Source organism: Eucyclogobius newberryi, unplaced genomic scaffold (genome assembly GCF_026437365.1).
Source record: "Eucyclogobius newberryi isolate DKJ021-1_F unplaced genomic scaffold, fEucNew1.0.hap1 SCAF_8, whole genome shotgun sequence".
In the NCBI taxonomy this organism is placed as follows: domain Eukaryota; kingdom Metazoa; phylum Chordata; class Actinopteri; order Gobiiformes; family Gobiidae; genus Eucyclogobius; species Eucyclogobius newberryi.
In genome coordinates, this window is record NW_027316500.1 from 5,566,542 (window position 1) to 5,586,541 (window position 20,000).

At 40.6% G+C, this 20,000-nt stretch overlaps 1 protein-coding gene across 2 annotated transcripts in view; it reads right to left on the minus strand.

Moving 5' to 3' along the window:
- Positions 1–6,832: 6,832 nt before the first annotated feature.
- The window catches only part of cdhr1a (cadherin-related family member 1a), a 22,840-nt gene continuing 9,672 nt past the window's right edge, over positions 6,833–20,000 (minus strand). The window contains exons 6-17 of one of the 2 annotated variants that reach the window (XM_072436914.1): positions 18,263–18,349; positions 17,113–17,229; positions 16,370–16,513; positions 16,216–16,294; positions 16,029–16,129; positions 14,998–15,201; positions 13,981–14,133; positions 12,926–13,090; positions 11,295–11,362; positions 9,636–9,864; positions 8,792–9,049; positions 6,833–7,460 (exon numbers count right to left, since the gene is read on the minus strand). In XM_072436914.1, the coding sequence (XP_072293015.1) occupies positions 6,897–7,460; positions 8,792–9,049; positions 9,636–9,864; positions 11,295–11,362; positions 12,926–13,090; positions 13,981–14,133; positions 14,998–15,201; positions 16,029–16,129; positions 16,216–16,294; positions 16,370–16,513; positions 17,113–17,229; positions 18,263–18,349 (2,169 nt within the window). In that variant the 3' untranslated portion in view covers positions 6,833–6,896. Of the gene's footprint in view, positions 7,461–7,582; positions 8,084–8,791; positions 9,050–9,635; positions 9,865–11,294; positions 11,363–12,925; positions 13,091–13,980; positions 14,134–14,997; positions 15,202–16,028; positions 16,130–16,215; positions 16,295–16,369; positions 16,514–17,112; positions 17,230–18,262; positions 18,350–20,000 lie in introns of those variants that run through there. The other variant, XM_072436915.1, reaches the window with a different exon arrangement.

A 20,000-nucleotide genomic window follows, 5' to 3' on the forward strand; every position in this document is an offset into this window, starting at 1 on the left:
TCACTGTTGACTGTCACACTTACATGCATTACAAGAGAGCTGCCAATAACAAGCATTTGTATTCAAATCATGAACCTGAGGAACTTAATCAAAGGTTTTAACCATGTTATAACTGTGATCCCTAATTATTAACTGAATTCATTCATGCATATTTCTTGTATTGTCCTGTAGTTGAGGCTAGAATGCTTGGAAAATCTGTTTCCCCTTCCCAGTATCTCCGCCCATTGCTCTATACTTACTTGAAATTATGCATGTATATGTCAGAAATATCACTTAGCCATTTTTCAAATGACTGATCTGCTGCTTGCTATGGTTAAATGCCTCTGTTAGGAGGCGGGACCTATTAGGGCCTATGCATGGACTTGGTTGTATTATTAATCAATTTAAGTGTAAATGTTAAATAATTATTGATGCACTAAATACTCATAAGACACATTATGTCTTTGGTAAGTAAAATAACAAAAATCAAACCATATTAAATTGTTTTCTTTTGGTTCACACAATAAATACTGTACTTTGGTTGAATTTGTGTTTCTTCTTTTGCTACTTCCGTTAAACATTGATAAAGTAGTCTTTGAGGGTCTAAATGCTGTTTGGACACATGTCAATGATACTGACTGTTCCCAATCTCAAAAACATTGTATCATCATATATTCATCATTATGTATTTATACAGCCCATTATTTCGATTGAGAGTAGAAGAGAAAAGCGTTGAGTCTTTGTTTCTGCTCTTGATAGATTTTGCACAGATTACACAGAGCGGATGTTTCAATGATCTCGCTACATTATCGACAGCATATGCTTAAGCCTCTCTGCGTCACCGCCGTCATCTTATACAAACTGCTCTGAACACATGGCTTAGCGGATGCGCGGGACATCGAGCATTGTTCATTTGACATAATACCACAACAACCTCCTCTTAACCCGCCCTGATCCTCCTTGTATGAGGGCTTCAGCTCAGCAGCACGAGGCTTGTATTGTTGATGTTGCCCTGACAATGAGCGTTGGTCATTTTCTGGAGCACCGCCCACATCTGCTCAGCTCTGTGTGATTGGTAGAAGGGGATTGAGGCTGTAGTCCTTCTCTTTCCTTCTGTGTAACAATACGTGATGCCTAGACAGATGATTGTTGTGTTTCATGTATTACATTCAAACACTGACTCTTGACTTGAAATGTACCATATTAAATACCATATCAAATACTAAATAATGTTTCATTTAGATGTTTATGTTGTGTGAAACAAAGTAGAATTCAAATATTGACTTTATTCATTCATCCTAATGAGTCCAGATTAACATTAAAGGAAATAGATTGAAAAGGATAAAACAAAATGTGTACTAAAATATTGACTTTAAATTGATGTATTAGACAATCATTGCTCTACTTTGATGATTATGTTTGTTGAAATTATAGAAGAATTCAAATATTTATGTTGGATTAAAATAAAAGGGATTACATGGAAAAAGATCACACACAACATTTTTGTTTTTAAATATTTCATTTCTTGAGTGTATTGCATTACATTTAAAGTGAATGTGTGTGTAATTTCTTTCATTTTAATCTTTGGGCATAAGTGTATTGAGTTATGGGTATGACAGTAGTCAGTTTTTAGGCCCGAGCGCCACAAGCTGGCGAGAGGCCTATTAATCTTGTAAGGCCGTGCGAAGCACGGCTGCGAAAGTGCGCACGTAGTGCGCACGAAACCGAGCGCGAAGCGCTCGCCCACTTCCAAACACTCACTAACGCACTCGTTCACTCACGCACGCCCCGTGCATACTAATTAGTAGTAGGAAAATGGAACATTACCGTTGTAAACGGGCGAAGCCCGTGCAAAAGTGCGCACTAAACGAGCACCTTACATTCGCGGTCGTCATCCCCTTATAAAGCACTCATTTGCGCTAAGTAGCTCACGAATACGTTCCCCATCTCTTGCATGTTCCGTGCATATAAGCATGTAATGCAAAAATTGAACATTATTACTGTATAGAGGGCCAAAAACACAAAGTGGGCGGAGCCCACTCAAAATTAACGAAAGTACCCGTCAGTGACCAGGGACCCACACCATGAAGTAGGAAAGCGCGAGCGCTTTCCGAAAATGTATAGTTTATGATATTTGAAAAATGGGAAACATTGTTTTCGCATCAGAATATTATTCTTTCTTCTTCTTTCTTCTTCTCGGGACCAACCCCCCTATTTTTCACCCAGTGAACATTGACGAAAAGTCACAAAAATTTGCACACCTCTAAAAATGGTGCCTCTCTACATTCTGGCTATTTCCCTTTTCTAAAATAAAAAAAAATTGGCGCGTCAGCGCCCCCAAATGTACCAAAAATGCATTGAGATAGGAAATGACCCAAAAAAAATCTGATCCTAGAATCATGAAATTTGGCACAGAGGTAGATGGTGACAAGAGAAGTAAAAAATATTATTACGGCAACGCCGTCCACCCAACCAAATGTCGGCCATATTGGTTCAAAAATGGCTAAGCATGACTCGGGAGTTTTTCCAAACGTCGTACTTTTACGAACTCCTCCCAGGGCGTTGGCCCTAAAAAGCTGAAATTTGGTGAAAATGGTACTGAGGAGTGGGACATCAAAAGTTATCCAAATTACATTGATACCTCTCACGGTCTCTGTGACTTTAGCTAGAATTTCAGAAATCTCCCAAATTTAACATTTCTGCCGTTTGCGCAGATAAAGTCCGAATTGCGTCAAATTAGAATCAGTTGTTAAACTCTTTGCCCTAAACCTACTTGAAGTGAAATTAATTAATTTGGGGCCACAGCGCCCCCTACAGATTTTATATGGAGGTTAAATGTTTAGTTTTGCGAAATTATCTGAAATTTGACACAAAACTCAATTTTGGCCCCATCAAAAAAGTCAATGAGACCCATGTCATAATTGTTACGGCTTTGCCGTAGCGATGACCGAAACCTCCCATGTTATTCCAATGGGGAAATCACCAGAACATGTTTACACTTTAGACTTTCACCAACTCCTCCCAGGGCGTTAGCCCTATTAACCTGAAATTTGGTGAGACTCATCTTCAGGGGTGGACCATCAAAAGTTATCCACATTTTTATTCAAAGAGTCACGGTGTCTGTGCGGCAAAGCCACACATTTTTCCAAGAATTCAAAATAAAATAGCTTTTTGATGGTAAAACAAAGGGGAGAAGATGTGACAGCGTCACAGATTCAGCAGTAGATGTAATAAAAGGACAATTGGGGCGCGTTAGCGCCCCCTCCTCTTGCGGCGTGGCGGCGGTGTGGCGGCGGCGTGGCGAGGGCCGATCATTGCCGCTTGCGGCTATATTTATTCTTTATTACTGTTGTCCTCCTGTTCACAACTGCAAATTACATTTTTGACCTCGGATTAAATTACAGAAATTAAATAGAAAAGGTCAAACAAAACATTTATTTAAAGTCAATATTTCAGTACACTCAAAACATACAATCTTGTTTTATTTAATTGTTTATGTTAACTGAAAGTATAGTTGAATTCAAGTATTTACTTTAGATTAATTTCAATTCAAAAAGATTACTCAAAGCCTTTTGCTTCAGATTTTATTTATAAGTGCACATGTTTTTGAATAATATTGTCTTTTTTGGCTTTTTACTTTTGCTCCAGACATTTTGTTCACAACTAGTGACTGGAGTGTATACTGGGGGTGTAGTAACCTACACGTTTTTCCTTTATAATCTTTAGTTTTAAATTAAGTGAATCGCTATGACGGTCTCATCATTCTGAAACTCTCACTGAAATTCTCTTTTACTTCATCAACAACTTAAAACATGGAAAATAAATTGATGTGTGAAAAAATTACTTCCAAAAACAACATCAATTCAATCTGAAATTTCTGCAACCGCTGGTTTTTCAGATTCACATAAGGATAATCCTCCTGTTTGCGTCATCACAACTGGCTCAAATATTTAAACGCACACACGCACGCACACACACGCACACACACACACGCACGCACACACACGCACACACACACACGCACACACACGCACACACGCACACACACACACACACACACACATGCACGCACGCACACACACGCACACACACACACTCACACGCACACACACACACACGCACACACACACACACACGCACACACACACGCACACACACACACGCACACACACACACGCACACACACACACACACACACACATGCACGCACACACACGCACACACACGCACACACACACACGCACACACACACACACACACGCACGCACGCACACACACACACACACACACGCACACACGCACGCACACACGCACGCATACACGCACACGCACGCACACACACGCACACACACGCACACACACACACGCACACACACACACACACACGCACGCACGCACACACACACACACACACACACGCACACACGCACGCACACACGCACGCATACACGCACACGCACGCACACACACGCACGCACACGCACGCACGCACACGGACGCACGCGCGCGCACACACACACACACACGCACGCACGCACGCACGCGCACGCACGCACACACACACACACACACGCACACACACGCACACGCACGCCTCTCTCCAGCCAACTCACAGAGGTCAGACACCAAAGGTCCAATATTGCAAATAGAAGAACAAATTAGTCCCTAGATTAGAGACAGTAATCTGTAAAGTGTCATGTTTTATGTAACTTTGGGCATGTTCTGCCCATGTTTGCACAAATAACTCGGGGGAGGAGCTGTAAAACTTCAGAATTGGTTGAGATATTGACACGAGATCCAAGAACAAGCTCTTGATGACCAGACATGTTTTTGAAGAGAGATTTTGAGCAATATGATACATTACTGTATATATTGATTGTTGTTTTCTGAAAGAAGATAATATGGTTGACCGCTGTGTCCACTGTCAAGCGTCTTTGGCTCCCTTTGTCTTGGCAGCATTTGATTTCAATGGATTGAGGATGGACTTAGTTTTCCAAAAATAGCTTGTTTGTCACATGTAATAAATTATGCTTTTGACATAAAACTCAAATTGTCCAGCATATAGCTGGATAGCATAAATGTTGAGAATAAAATAAAAAAGTTACATAATCGTTCTATACTCTAAACTGAGCCAACACTTGACACCTTTTATTTAGTACATTTTGGATGGGAATTTGTGTCTTAACAACATGGATAGAGGGATTATCTGTTAATTTTCAACTTTTTCACACATTTTCTTCACATATTGCTGCGTAACCTTAAGATGACTATATATTATCCCATAAAATTATACTTGTCATATGCAAGTCTGTCAAACGTCAACCATTTACAGTCCCTAAACGTAAGCACACAATTCAATTTACCTTTTTGAATTTTTTTTGTTGGTTCTTGGCTAATCCTTGCTAATGGTCCTTGCTAATACTGGTGCTTCTCCTTTTCCTTTGATGCTATACTCCACCCTCCAGTAGGTGTTACCAGTAGAGGGCGACAGGCCACTAATCCAGTCGTTCAAAGGGGAAGTGGAAAAACAGTCCCTCAAAAGAAATAAGTACACCTTATTTGATGTTATAATATGTAAAATACTATTGGAATGGTCTCCAAACTCCTAAATTAAATCTAACACGGGAGTTTTCATTTATGTCCTCCAGCAGGTGTCAGATTTCAAATGTCTCCAGGGAGCGTTAATCTGTGCCCTTTAACCACGTCCCAGTCCGACCCAAAAATAGAGTAATCCAGTGATTAACATGAGCAGTAAAACTAGTCACATGTTTACTGTTCATTTTCAAATTACAGAAACAACACAATGAGTGAAAATTAAATAGGAATTTATTTGGTTAGAAAATATATGTGACTCAGAAGAGAAACACTGTGGAAAAGCTTTACCAACACCAATGCACTGCAAAAAGGAAATGGTTAAAATTACCTCCATTTGAAATCTTAATTTAGATTTATTTGATCTTATTGCATTGTTTTCTCTCCTTCAACCCAAATTATGTGCTATTGGAGCGCTATGTTTAAACTGATTGAGTTGGAAATACTATTTAACAAGTCAAATACGGACTAAATTGATTCAAACTTTAGTCATTTCAACTGTTACATTCCTTTATTGCAGTGTAACTCAACAGTCTTTTTCAGCTGCGCAGTGGGAATACAGCGCCTCCTCTTGAAGTGCTGATTTCACTTCCCTTCCATGGAGTTGATCTCTTTAGTCAGTTCAAGTGTCAAGAAAAGCTCTGGTAAGAAGCTTGTGCTGATCCCAAATAACGGTCTCGCTTGTTCTTGAGTGAGTTCCCAGCTCGGGGTCAGTACAAGACGCTGCAGTGTCAGTAAACACACACAGATTATGTTTCCAGTATCAGATGAACCAGACATGCAGATTTCAACATATTTTTACAATGTTGTACAAGGCATTTACATAATAGAAGACCAAAACTGCCATAATAAATGTTATCAATTTACTAATATGTAATCAATATTAATTTGTTGAATGGAAACCAATAATTTTTCACGGACTTACTTTAAATTTAAGCACAAAAAGCTCCAAATTAAACATATTGTATCATTTTTTGTGTTGTGACTGATAAAAACGGACAAAATTCAGAAAACTACTCCATAGCATTTAAGCTAACCGCATGCAAGCTGTTTCACCTTGGATCTAAGTCAGCATTTTATTTATTTATTTATTTACTTGAGTATTTTATTTGACTTGTTTCAGTGCATTAACAGCTGGTTTCTGTGACCAGCATAATGACCTTATATCTACTAAGCAAATACTTTTAAACTGAAAAACACAAGTCAAGCTAAATACTTAATGTAAGTAATTATAAATGTATAAATATATGTGTAGTGTATATTTTTGTGCAGTCACAGTGCATTTATTACGGCAGTTTTTGACCTTTATAATTACAAATATCACATTATTGATCATGTATCCGTTTCTGCTCCAGTCTTAACTTGAGCTCTGACACCAGCGCCTTGTTCACAGTGTCTTGCTGGGTTCCGAACACTTTCTTGCGGGGTTTGGGCACCACGTTGGCGGACACGGTCGGCACGGTCCACTGCCTGTCCCTGGGGATGATGGGCGGCGGCGGTGGCGGGAGTGAAGGGGCACAGGGCGGCGGCGGCGGGGGCCATATCCTCACTGCGTTACCGATATTGTTGTTATAGTTTACGTTCTCCACCACGGTCTCCCTCTCCGGCTCGTGCTCCACCTCGTCCACCTTGAACTTGTCCGTGTCTTGCCTGTTGAAGGGACTGCTGAGCCACGACTGCTGCTGCTGCTGCTGCTGCTTTCGCTTGCGGATGCGCCGGTTCGGGAGGATGCGGTTGGATTTCTTGTTGCGCACGAACATTACGGTGGAGATCATGATTGTGACTATGACCATGAGACAGATGGCAGAGCCCAACATTCCGAGTACATGCAACGGCTTGTTCCTACCCTGCATTATCATGGTGGACAAGGGCCCCCCACTCAGTCTGGTCTGTAAAAGAGCACAGGGAGAGTTCACGTCCTTGGGAGTGAAGTCAAACGTGCAGATGGTAGAACTTAAATTTAAATGTTAGCAGAAAACATCAATTTGACACGATATCGACTAGCTTTTATAAAGTCAAGATCAGAAAGGTCTGCGGTGAAACCTTTGCTGAGACCATTCAGCTAGTTCAAATGAAGATACTGAATAAGTGCACGAGTTTCAACTGTGTGCTCTTTAGAATGACTTGAATTTATTTTCCAATTTTCTTTCCTTCCTTAGAATAAATCCTCTAAAGTAATACAATATTTTGCTCCAGTACTCCTTTACAGACCCTACCACGTTTACAAAGTCCTTACAGAATGCAAAAGTAAAGATGTGAAACATAAAAAGCTACACTCGGTAAACAAGGTGGCGTGCTGATGATCTCATGGCTACGTCACAGGCCTCCGTGAAACCTTTCTGATCTTGCTCTTTGGTTTGACACGGGACTTTTTCACAGCGTTCCAGTAAATAAGAGTGGAAATGAAGATTGTCAGTGCTACGGCAAAAGTGACTGCGGTCAGACAGATGCCAAACACTGTGCCGGGACGTTTCTTTAGGCCCAGGACGTATGAGTATAACTGGGATTTGACCTGCAACACGACAAGTGTATTTAGGTAAGACACAATTCAAAACCGAGATGTTTCAAATGACCTATATATATATATATATATATATATATTTTTTTTTTTTTCGAATTCAAGTTAAAAAACAGTATAAACAAAACCGTCAATGAATCGTGTTCAATGTTTAGTGAATAAGCTAAGACCCCAATATTCTTATATATTCCTACTAGACTGGCACTAAAAAAATCATTTCTAAAACAATCATTCAACTGTTGTTTTCATCACGCTGTTAACTTAAAAATGCTCTTCTATTGCTTAGTGTACTTAGTGCAGCGTCATAGACATCTCATGAGTAGACGTGACGATGCTCATGATATCAATCACTCAGCAACTCGGCGAGTCCAGATCGAATTGGATGCATTTAGGTGAGGTCAAAGTCTGGTTAAAGGTCATTGTTGAGTGTGTAAAACATTTGCGATTTTATTTGAGATCATTATTAGCATATAAAACTAGCATCTGACCTAAACGCTAACTAACTTTATGATGACATAAATATCATGAAATAAACATGATATATAGTTTAATATAGAATTGGCTTCACCGTTCATTCGTATGTTCATTTGTATGTGAAAATACTCCCGGTTGGATTGGCCTGCGAAGTGATCAAGTTTCAGCAACGGGCAAAGATGGAGCATTTTGCGTCTATGAATGTCTGTGTTTTTCTTTATAACTTACTGCCTCTGTGATGTCGATCTTGACCAGTGCGGTTGTGCTGAAAGACGGCTGTCCTCTGTCCCGCGCCTGCACCACCAGGGACCAGCTGTAGTCGCGCTTGTTGGTGATGTTCTGGATGATGGCCAGTGACTTGATGTAGGACTTCAGGTTGATCTCTCCCGTGTCTGCGTCGATGTCGAAAATGTTTGGGCCTGGTTCTGCCTTCATAATGGTGTACTCGATTACATTGTTGGGTATTTCTGCGTCGTCATCAACAGCCTAAGGAAAAGCAATGGTTGTCTCATTTTGGTTAAATTTGATATTTAATATCTAAAAAAGAAAAAGAGTACAGTAGATTGATCACAAATGAGAGTTTAGCAGATTCAAAACTGATAATATTGAGATCAACCTTTCGTTACGTCAAAGGTTACCACTCTGAATGCTTTATTCCCATTCTCCAATTTTACAGAGGTACAGAGGTATAGGCTATATACTGTAGTGACATAATATATACATTAGTTCAGTTGATTAATCGGTTGACGGAGTCTTCATCCTACATTTTTTTTACCAATTATTTTATTTGTATTACATAGAATTGTATGGACCACAACAGAAAGGAGGGTTTGAGTGCGTTAGTTTAAGTGAATTGTGATTGTAATCTGAAAATAGTCAGATAAATACATTGTTTATTCAAAAAAAAGTCTTGTGGTGTTTTCAGTGCACTTTGTGTCAGCTCTGTGCTCTGGTCATCCATATACAATCATAGTTTTGAGATATTTTCCCAGCCTGTGTCACTCACTTTGAGTTTTCTTCAGCCCTACATCTTACTGTGTCATTTCTAATCAAAAGAGAACAATAATAATACCTCTATCTTCACAGGAGCTCCAATCACCATGGTCTTCTCCATGAGGTTCTGGTTGAAAGCCGGTGAGTGATCGTTCAGGTCCAACACAGTGACAAAGACCTCAGCCATATTGTACTTCCCGTCTGCGTCCTCAGCCTTCACGTAGAAGTTATACTTGGAGCGCACCTCTGCATCCAGACTGGCCCAGGGCTGTGTGTAGATGATGCCTGAAGCTGGCTGGATCAGGAACCTAGGAAGAGCATTTGTTTAGTTTGTTACGGTGTTTGGATCAGTCACCAAAATATATAGAATTGTCCCATCCATCACAGTTAATATTATGCCTTTATCTCATGACTAGAAATCATCAAGGTCTAAGCAAAATGTGTGAGCTGCAAAACAAGAAACACTGGACACAGTATAACAATGCCATATTATTCTTAATAATAATAATACAAAAGTAAACCACAGTGAAAACCTGTCTTGACCCTGGGCTTAATAAACTACAAGTAAAACTACATAATTGTGCTGTAATTGTATAGAACATATTTACCGTGGATCCAACACCTACAGCACAATATTTCAGTGATGTAATAAGATAAGATAAGATTTTCCTTTATGTTAATGTTATGAAGTGAGCATTTACGGTGAACTAGGTGAAGGAAGTCTATTTCCTCCCTTAATCCCATTATAGTCTTACGAAATGCAGCCAAAGATCAGCCCTTGGTTCCGGTGACTTTCTGAAGTGTGCAACCAAACACAGAGAACGAGAAACTTGCTCTTTATCTAGATTTACAGAGCTATTGTATTAAGCAACTAAAAGCTTAATATGAAATGTAAACTTTAGAGGGCATTTCAGGTTAATCCCCAGAGAGACAAAGTGGTTTGGACCAAATAAATATGCACTAATCTAAACGTTTTTCAAATCCGTCCATTGGCTTGTGTTGAATCTGCTCTTTCCAACGACACATGTCTGCATAAGGAGCTAAAGAGAAGCCTGAAATATGCTTTTACCCAAACGATCTTTACTGAAAGTACTGCACAATCCCTAAAGATTTAGTCCTGTCACTTTGCATTATAGTAACAACTCTGCTGGTCGGACAAGTCATGGTGAAGGGTCAGAAAAACTAGGACCCGTAAAACGAGATACTGCATTTCTGTTGTATTGTAAAAGATAAGAAAGTACACCACCAGGACTGACCAAGTCTGTTGTCGTGGAAATCTAATAAACCTGAGGGTGAATGTAAATCCAGGAAATCCTTTGAGGACTCCTGGCTCAGGTTAAACAAACGGTGAATGTGCAGCTGTAGATTGAGCTGCATATTTGAACTCAAGAAGACACCAGACCACGTGAGCTCGTTTCAACAGGAACAACACTTTACTTTGCTGTTAGGTCTGCAAATAACTATGCTTTTTGTAGTCAACTAGTCATCGATTAGTTTTATTAGTGATTAGTGATCATTTCAATTCAAGTACATTTGAAACCAGGTGAAAATACTAATAATAACTGAAGGATTCTAGATCGGTGCGGTCATTTTGGTTTAATAATGCAGCTGGATTTGTAATCTTTTTGGATGTGTTTTAGAGTCTGTAATGCCCAGATAACTATAAGGATTAAAATAGTCAGCAATTATTGTAAGAGTCTATTCAGGGTTATTCGCCCTAAGTTCAGCCAGTACTCACAGCTCAGATCCTGATCCATACAGAGAGTACTTCACATCACCCCACAGTCCAGAATCTGGGTCTGAGGCCTACAACAAAAATGTGTTTCATCTTATTAGACTCCACGTTTGTATTTAAAGTTCATGGCAACAAAATGTAAAATGTTGAATATATTATTTTAGTGAAATGACTAGTCTAATCTGCACATTCACTCCTCACGATCATGAATGCAAACATACACATGCACACACCACACTTTTACAACACATATCCATTATATACATGGTCTGAACAACTGTAAATAACTAACCAAAAATACCCTGACGTTGAAGCTTATCGAAAATATATTCAGACAATGAACTAAAAACCTAATTTGCGGCTCGCTCCTGGACACCTGCAGGCTCACTATCTGGACACCTGCAGGCTCACTATCATATGCACAAGGTCGATGTTCGTCTGGCGTTTTATCTGATTGAAATTGCCCTGGATCAAGGCGTTTACACAGGCCCTGGATTTATTAACGCGCCTCCCTGCTGCTCACGCTAAAGGCCAGGGGATAAAAGAGTGCTGTAAATGTCAAAGTCTGTCTGACAAATCCAAAATGTCCCCATGTGGATATCTGCGCGCTACAGCTGCATGTGCTACGGAGCTTCAGACACAACGTAAAAGTGCATGAATGTGGTGTTACGCAATGACATGAAAGTGAGAGCTATCTGGTGTCTGACCTGGTCCGGGTTTTGGCTGAAGGTTTTAGACTGACTGTTCCTGAACGTGAAAGTAATGTGTTAGTTCAGCTAGTGTTATATCCACTTTAATATTGGTAATGGTGATATCAGAGAGCGTTTACACAGATAATTTTGAACTTGAGATTCGTGAACTTTACTATAAAACAAAATCAAACCTAACATTATTATGGGCCTTGCTATGGATTTTAAATTCGTATTATTGTTTTCTGCAAATGTCAGTTATCAGTTACAAAGAAATAACGTCGGTATTGACTCAAAAACGATCCAGATCAGAGGTAGCAAAGGTTTCAAAGGTCGTCTGGACACAGCTTTAAATCAAGATGTTTCAACTTCCATATGAAAGTCATTTCAGATAAATATGGTTTGCATTTATGCTCCCAGCAGCTCCAATTGGTCCTGGTCCAAAGAAAGGAGTTTAAAATGTCCCTGCCCTTGTTCACAGGTCTGACCATTTCACTCTTACAGCTCGGGTCATTTCACGCTTGAATGCTTTAGACCTCTTCTGGGCTAATTAGGAACTCCAAATCCATATTGAATCATCCCTATAACTAGAACGAATGTTTTGACTGTTACATTTATCTCTCAACTGATCCTGTTTCGACTCCTCCCCCTCCGCAGCAGGACCACCAGCCACCTCAGCCTTCTACCTTTGCCCCCCAGTCAATCACCTCTCTAGACCACACACTCTCTCACTACATTCTCCTCCCACTTTAACTACTTTTGCACCATCTCCAGTGCAGCAGCAGAACCATCAGCCACCTCAGCTGCTCCTCCTCCTCCTCTTCACTACTGCCTCCAGCAGAGTCCAGGCTAACAGTCATTCTCTCACTTCTATACATGACTTACTTTATTATTCACTACTCACTGCATTTGTCTGTAAAACATATTCATAAAGGTGATTCTTACCGTAACCGTAATCACGTCCGTGCCTCCGGGGGAGTTCTCTGGGATTCGGGCGATGTAGTACTCCGCAGAGAATCTGGGGGCGTTGTCGTTGGTGTCCAGAAGGTGGATGACAATGTCGGCTGTGGCACTGAAGCGCTCCGGAGTGTCCACCTCCACTGCCAGTAACTGAATACAGAGAAATGTGTATGAATATCTTTGAATATGATTAGGTTTGGTTAAACCTTGCTCAAAATTCTGTCCCATGTTCTAACATCAAAAACATAACTGGAGTATTTGTATTTTGCTTCAATTGCTCTTGTGTCATTAATCCTGTTTGCGAGACTGTCTTGCCTCACAAATGACTCAGTTTAAATGTTCCTTCCATTTTGAAGTTGCTATTGTTTTTTATGCTTCTGTATCATCTGATCTTACAAAGCATTATGTAACAACAGTGTATTTATATTAAAATGGTATAGAGTTGCTTAAACAGCTATCTTATGTTGTTTAGATGGCGTGCTATCACCAAATCTCTATTGGAAGAGCGTCTGATGGAACATGATGCGTGTTTACTCTACATACACATTATTTTAAGTCCTAAAACATGAGATGCAAAAGCAAAGGTACTCAAAAACATATTTAAAAGGCAATAACAATACAAACAAATGCGTAATATACTAAAACTAGTCAAATATATGCTACGACGATCTGAATAAAAAGGCAGCAACCACAAAAATATCAAGATTTATGGTGGTATGTGTGGGTAAAATACTGTTGCATTGCATAAATTATCATCCCAGGGAGGTTTACCTCCAAAATATCATATTTTAGTTTGTCTATTGCAAAGAATAGCAAAAGAAACGACTAAGGGATTACACAGACATCTTTTGAACGGTATAAACAAATACTTTTTAGAATAACTTTTCAATATACTTGATGTAAACGCATTCTTACAATTCTGTTGTTTCACAAAATCCAAACTTTAAAATCATTTAGATTGCACTGATTCTGTTTTAATTGTCTGGAATAAAGTTGAAGTAAAAAAAGTTTCTATTTGAATGACATTTCAGCAGTTCCACCTTGTACGCGAGGAAGTGGTTCTTCTCGTAGTCCATGGCGGCAGAGTCGTCAACCAAAATAGTGACCTGAGCTTCGTTGAGAACCGTCTGCGGCACCACTTTGAGCATCCGGCCTGGTCCAATCAGACGCAGGTTGAATTTAGCGTTGGCCCCCTGTCAAGCACAGTACATTACATAACTTTACATAAGCAGTTATATGAACATCTAGTCTAATCCAGTGAAAATAATGCACAAAATAACATGTAATCTACAGTTTAATCCATGAAATGGCGTGGTATGTATGTACTTGTGCTTCTTATTTTGTATTTATATTTTTAAATACATTCTAACAGACATCTCGGAAGTTGTCATTATGGGGTATTGTGTGAGACAAATAATGAATATTTTTTCGAAAAAGATGGTAACATAACAAAATGTGCAAATTAACAGGGAGCTTACAGTAGGCCTACTTTGTATGTCTTTATAGTTTCAAAACTAACACTAGAACTTGAGACATGTCGCTGCTCTCTCGCTCCAGAGTATCAGATGTGCACGAGCAGCTCCACCGTACAAGCCACAGTTTTAACACACTCAGACTCAGAATGCGTGATTCCACATAAGTATTATATTATCCACAAGGAGGAAACAGGTCTTCAGTTGATGAAGGTTGGCCTCATATTCAATTAGACACAACTGTCGAGCCGATCAGAGGAGCTGAGGGACGGCGGTTGCAAAAAAAAGGTTCTTACAAATGTACCGGCATGTTTTTATAAATGTAACAGAAAGGTTCAGTTTAGATGTCCTTCCGACAAATAGGCTTTTGTGTTTTCTAAAGCAATTGACCTGCAGAAGGACCGCATGGGATCCATTTACTGTAAATGATAGCTAGAGCAGGGGCGTTTGGGCCCCCAAATGCCTAGAACCGGCCCTGCATGTATAAGTTACTTCCCAACAGTGAATACCTCTCAAAGTTTGTCATGGATTTCATCAGGTACAATATAAACAGAGGGCATTGTAGGTAATAAGTGCATGTTTAACCTGGTCAGAGTCGTTGACAGTGATTTTGAGCCCCCTCAGGATCTCCCCTTCAGGCGGGTGCTCGTACATGGTGAGTTCAAACATGTTCTGTGGGCCGCTCTCTCCGTAGAACGTGGGAGGATTATTGTTCAAATCCACCACTCGGATCACAACTGTAGTGGCAGAGTGGTCCAGCAGAGCGCCGTCTGTGCCCACCTCTGTAGCCTGGGGAAGACAAACATTTCTGTTTAAGAGGTACAATTTAGAGCCCTAACCCTATAAAGTTAGAGCTGATTTAAATTTTCATTAAAGGAAAAGAGTCAGAACTTTCAAGGGAAATAAAATTCAAAATAAGTGGGAATAAAGAGGGAATTTTGAGGGGAAGAATGCCATTACAAAAATATGGCTGAAACCATTTGAACCGTACTATTTACCGTACTTTCCGGATTTTAAGCCGTTATTTTTCCCCACACTTTTCACCCTGCGGTCATTAACGCGGTTCATCTAATTTATAGATTTGACTGGCAAACGGCCACCGGGGGGCACTCTAGCAGGAAGCGTTTGACACACTGTAGAAGAAGATGTCAGAGGACAGTGGACACAGGCAAAGACACATGTGATATACGACGGTCTGCAGTTTAGAACCTGCCGCATTGGCCCGACCTGTCAAAACACAACCGTCACCACCATGGACCATATGTCTGTGTAAATATCAACTGCTGTTTATTGTCTGGTGCGGCCTGTATATTTACTATTTATTTTTCTTGTTAATATTGTGAGCACGGCTTTTATTCAGGAGTGCTGTATAGCCCGAAAAGTATAGTATAAGTGATTTGTAAAATGGAGAAAATGACCTTAAGACTTGAAATTTGACTTGTTTGACCGACTTCGGATAACATGGGACACATACATTGGATTTATGCCATGAACTTTTTGGGATATCCTGTGACGCTGTTGCCGGTTTTGTTCTCTCTCGAGTCATGTTGTGTTTTCCGTTTTCTGTTTTGCTTTGAATATTGATTTTTGTTTTTGTACAGCCATCATGCACTTACCCTGACTCGCATGTTAAAGATCTCCCGCCGCAGAGTCGCTGGGCTGGTCAAAAGAGTGATGCGACCACTGGATTTGTTGATGCTGAATACACCATCATCACCTTGTAACAAATTGTGAAATGTGTTTATTCCGAACTTTTATAAATAACTAATTGCATACAGATTTTTTTTTTTTTTGATTTTGTACCTTCTTCAAAAGCGTACTCCACTGAATTTGGACTTCCAACGTCGCCATCTTTGGCTTCCACATGGAATATTTCAGATCCCTAAAATGTGCAAATATGTTTCATCATAAAATTATAGACATTTACTTGATATGATAAACAATCTGATGAACTTACAGGTGACGTGACTTCATACACATAACCAAAGTATGGCGTCCCGATGAAAATGGGGGGCGTGTCTTGAGCATCGATGACGTTAATGGTGAGAGTGGCAGAAGAGGACAGAAACTGCTCCTTTCCTTTGTAATTTCCACCACCATCCTAAGAAAGACATTTACAGTTCATTTTCACACCCAGTTGATTGTGGGGGATTCAACGACAATAACAGGAAAACGTACTATATCCACACATTTCCCTAATTATTCTAGTTTTCCATATTTATTTGGCTTAAGTTTTATGATGTATATGTTGTGTTTATATTGTGTGAAGGATCTTTCGGCCTGTAGGCTTTATTAGAAAGGACAACTCAGCGTGAAATGGGGATGAACTAGCAGTAAAATGTCGGAGCCGGGACTCGAACTCACACAAACACTGCGGCCGGCTGCACTTGGAGCCAGATTCACACATTTATCTTCTATAATCTATAATTCATCATTTTGGAGAGCTCTGAACAAACTTCGAACCAGAAAAACAACAAATTCCAAATCCAGATACAATGGCATGGACGATATACACACTTTCTTTTGGAAAATGGTGTGATTTGATCATATTTTAGTGGCTGGTGAAAGAATATGTTTTAACAACAAAAGAATTCAGCCACTCATGATGATTGAACAACACTGTTCTAAGTAAACTGAAAACAAGGAGTGGAAGAACAGTGTCCAGAACCTTAATTGCAAAACCTCAAATGACCAAATTACCTTTGCAATCACGGTGACAAAATGTGTCTTGGATTTCTCGTAGTCCAGCGTCTCTCCAGATTTGATTTTCAGGATTCCGCTGTATCTGTCGATGGTGAAAAGGCTGGACAGGGGATTCTGACCAAGACAAAACATCAAGAGTCATCAAAACGGAAATGAGTGCAGAAATCAGGGCCAGTTTGTTTACCCTCAATTCTAAAACATTTTTTTAAATATGGGTTAAGCCTGGACCACTATTTCAAGTCCCAAAATGTAATTTTCAGTAGCTTCAGTAGCTTCAGCTTTTAAAGATGTGTTGTCAAAACCCACCAAATGTCCAAACTAGTGTCAATCAGACTCTCCTCCAGACACCAGCTTTACTCCTCCTTATATTTAACAAAGATAATCTAGATTAAAATGTCCAGATACTACAGGCTTCACATAGAGTCCAGCCGTGTTGTTTGTTTGGGAGGGCGTTCTGTTAAGCTGCTCCCACAGCTTGGAACCTGTTTCTGTCTGAACTGAATCTTTGTGAGCTGGTTTATTTGAGGAGTTTTTGCTTTATTTTATGAAACAAAGAGTGAGAGTCAGTGTTTTTAAATGTACTCCCTGCAATTTTTTTTTTTATTGTATTTTTCATTTTAATGCAACTATTTAGAAAACATGTTTTTATGATGTGTGCTGCAGTTTGACTTTGGCCCAGGGTACACTTAAAAATAGTTTGAACTCAATGTTTTGTTTTTTACCTCATTACATAAAGGTTGATAAAAAAGTAAAAACATATTGTTTGAATTACATTTGAAACTCTATAATAAAAATAAATTATTAAATTAATTTGCTAAAGAGGTCAGAAGACAAAGTGTCAGCTGTCACTTGACACTAAGCAGTCAGATGGCAACACAAACACAATTGTTTGGCAACTAACTAGGCCACAGTCTAAATCCTCTGTCCATCTGGATGTATGGGACCCTTATGTTCCAGGGCGGGGCACGTAGGTAAGATCTCGCGCCCAAGCGGGACAGCAGCTGATTTCCTAATTGCCGAAGTATATTCCATGCCAACTAGAGCCTGAAGTGTTCCTGTACTTTTAGTAAAAGGATGAACACACATGACACTACATGTACACAGGCAGTGCAATAGTGCGTGGTGTCAAATACAGGAGTAAAATTACCTGTAAATAGTAGGTTACTGAGCCACCTGACCCAGTGTCTCTGTCTACGGCCTCCACTCTGAAGATGCTAGTTTCCGGTTCAGTTGTCTAGCACGGAATTTAGAAAGAAAAAAGTCAGTTTATAACACTACTTACAATTCCAGAAGAGCTTCCAGAAGCCATGTTAGAACAATTAAAGTACTGCATGCCAACTTCAGAATATACGTATGTAGGGGAATGGAGATGGACATTCCACGGCCAGATAACAGAAAATCTCTCTTCGAACATTGGGGGTTTTTCGTTCTCCCTCTGTCCCTCACCGCAGGGGAGCCGCTGTGACTTGTGTGATAAAAGACCTTCTTCTCCCCACAGTCTTACAGGAAGATGCCCCGATGAACTGTTTTATGTGATTATGCCATGAATGTTTTTCGAATCAACTCATGTTTCACCTTGTGTTACGTATTTTTCCACTGTTTAAGGTTTTATATTCCCAATGCTTTAACTCGATATTTTTTATCACAGGTGAAAGAAGATGTAAAATGTGTCTACCTCAAGAAATAATGTGCACAAACTGCCAAAAGTGTTTAACGTGTAAATGTTAAAACAGGGTTCAATGTTTTTGCCATTATTATTTACGTTACTCCAGTTTTATTTTCTCGGTCAGGAAAATGTTAAACAGGAAGTTTTCGCAGTAGCGCCCGCCCCTTTCGCTCCCAGCATGCCCTGCGGGCCAGGTATCAAAAGGACGCTCCAAGCTAGAAACGCTCTCTTTTGTCCCTCTCTTTGTTCTATTCTTGTTCTTCTATCTTGAAGCCGTCTCCACGGGCGAGCTTTCACTTTTCCTTTGTCTCAACAAAATCCGTCCGTCACGTGGTCGACAAGGCCATGCCAGCCCTGGACTCTGAAACCACCTGAAACCACCTGGAACCACCTGGAACTACGCTTAAGCGCTAAACCGGACAGAGACTTTCTTTGCTACTTCGTTTCTTTTCTTTTTGAAGTAATCTACGCCGTTTACGTGGATCAGCACTACGTCCTCATCTGAGTAAAGGCCGCGTGAGGAGCTAACACACCGCTAAAGCGTTCTACCGCCAAGGAACTCCCCGACATCGCCTCCGCTGCCGCCGCCGCTTCAAGGAGGTCGCAGCACACCGCTCCACGCGACCCCTCGCTCCCCGGACAGCACACCGCTCCCCGGCGCCAAGGACCCTACAGCACGGACAGCACACCGCTCCCCGGCGCCAAGGACCCTACAGCACGGACAGCACACCGCTCCCCGGCGCCAAGGACCTTACAGCACGTCGCAGCCTCCTCCGCTCCACGCGACGCATCGCTCCCCGACCGCCGCCAGCTCCACGGCCGCCGCCCGCTTCACGAACCTTCGCCGCCACACCGCTCCACGCGACGCCTCGCTCCGGACCTCGTCCGCGGACCAGGACCAGTCGGACCGAGTCCCTACAGAACCGTAAGCCGAGTCAATTGCGTGCGGTCCGTTTTGTGGCGTGATTTGGGTAGAGCTCAGCGGTTCCTCCTCCCTTTAGCTTCTCACTTTCCCTCTTTTTGATATAGATTAGCATAGACACGTTTGATTATCAAAGGCAAAACCCTGGTTTAACATCATCTGCATGAAATCTGCTGCTAAATCTGATATAACATCACCTGTGATTTACCTGTGCGCATTTCTGCTCCGGTGTTTTGATTACCCTTTTGATAAATAAACTACACGAAAGAGTTATTGACTATTGTTTGTTTGAATAGA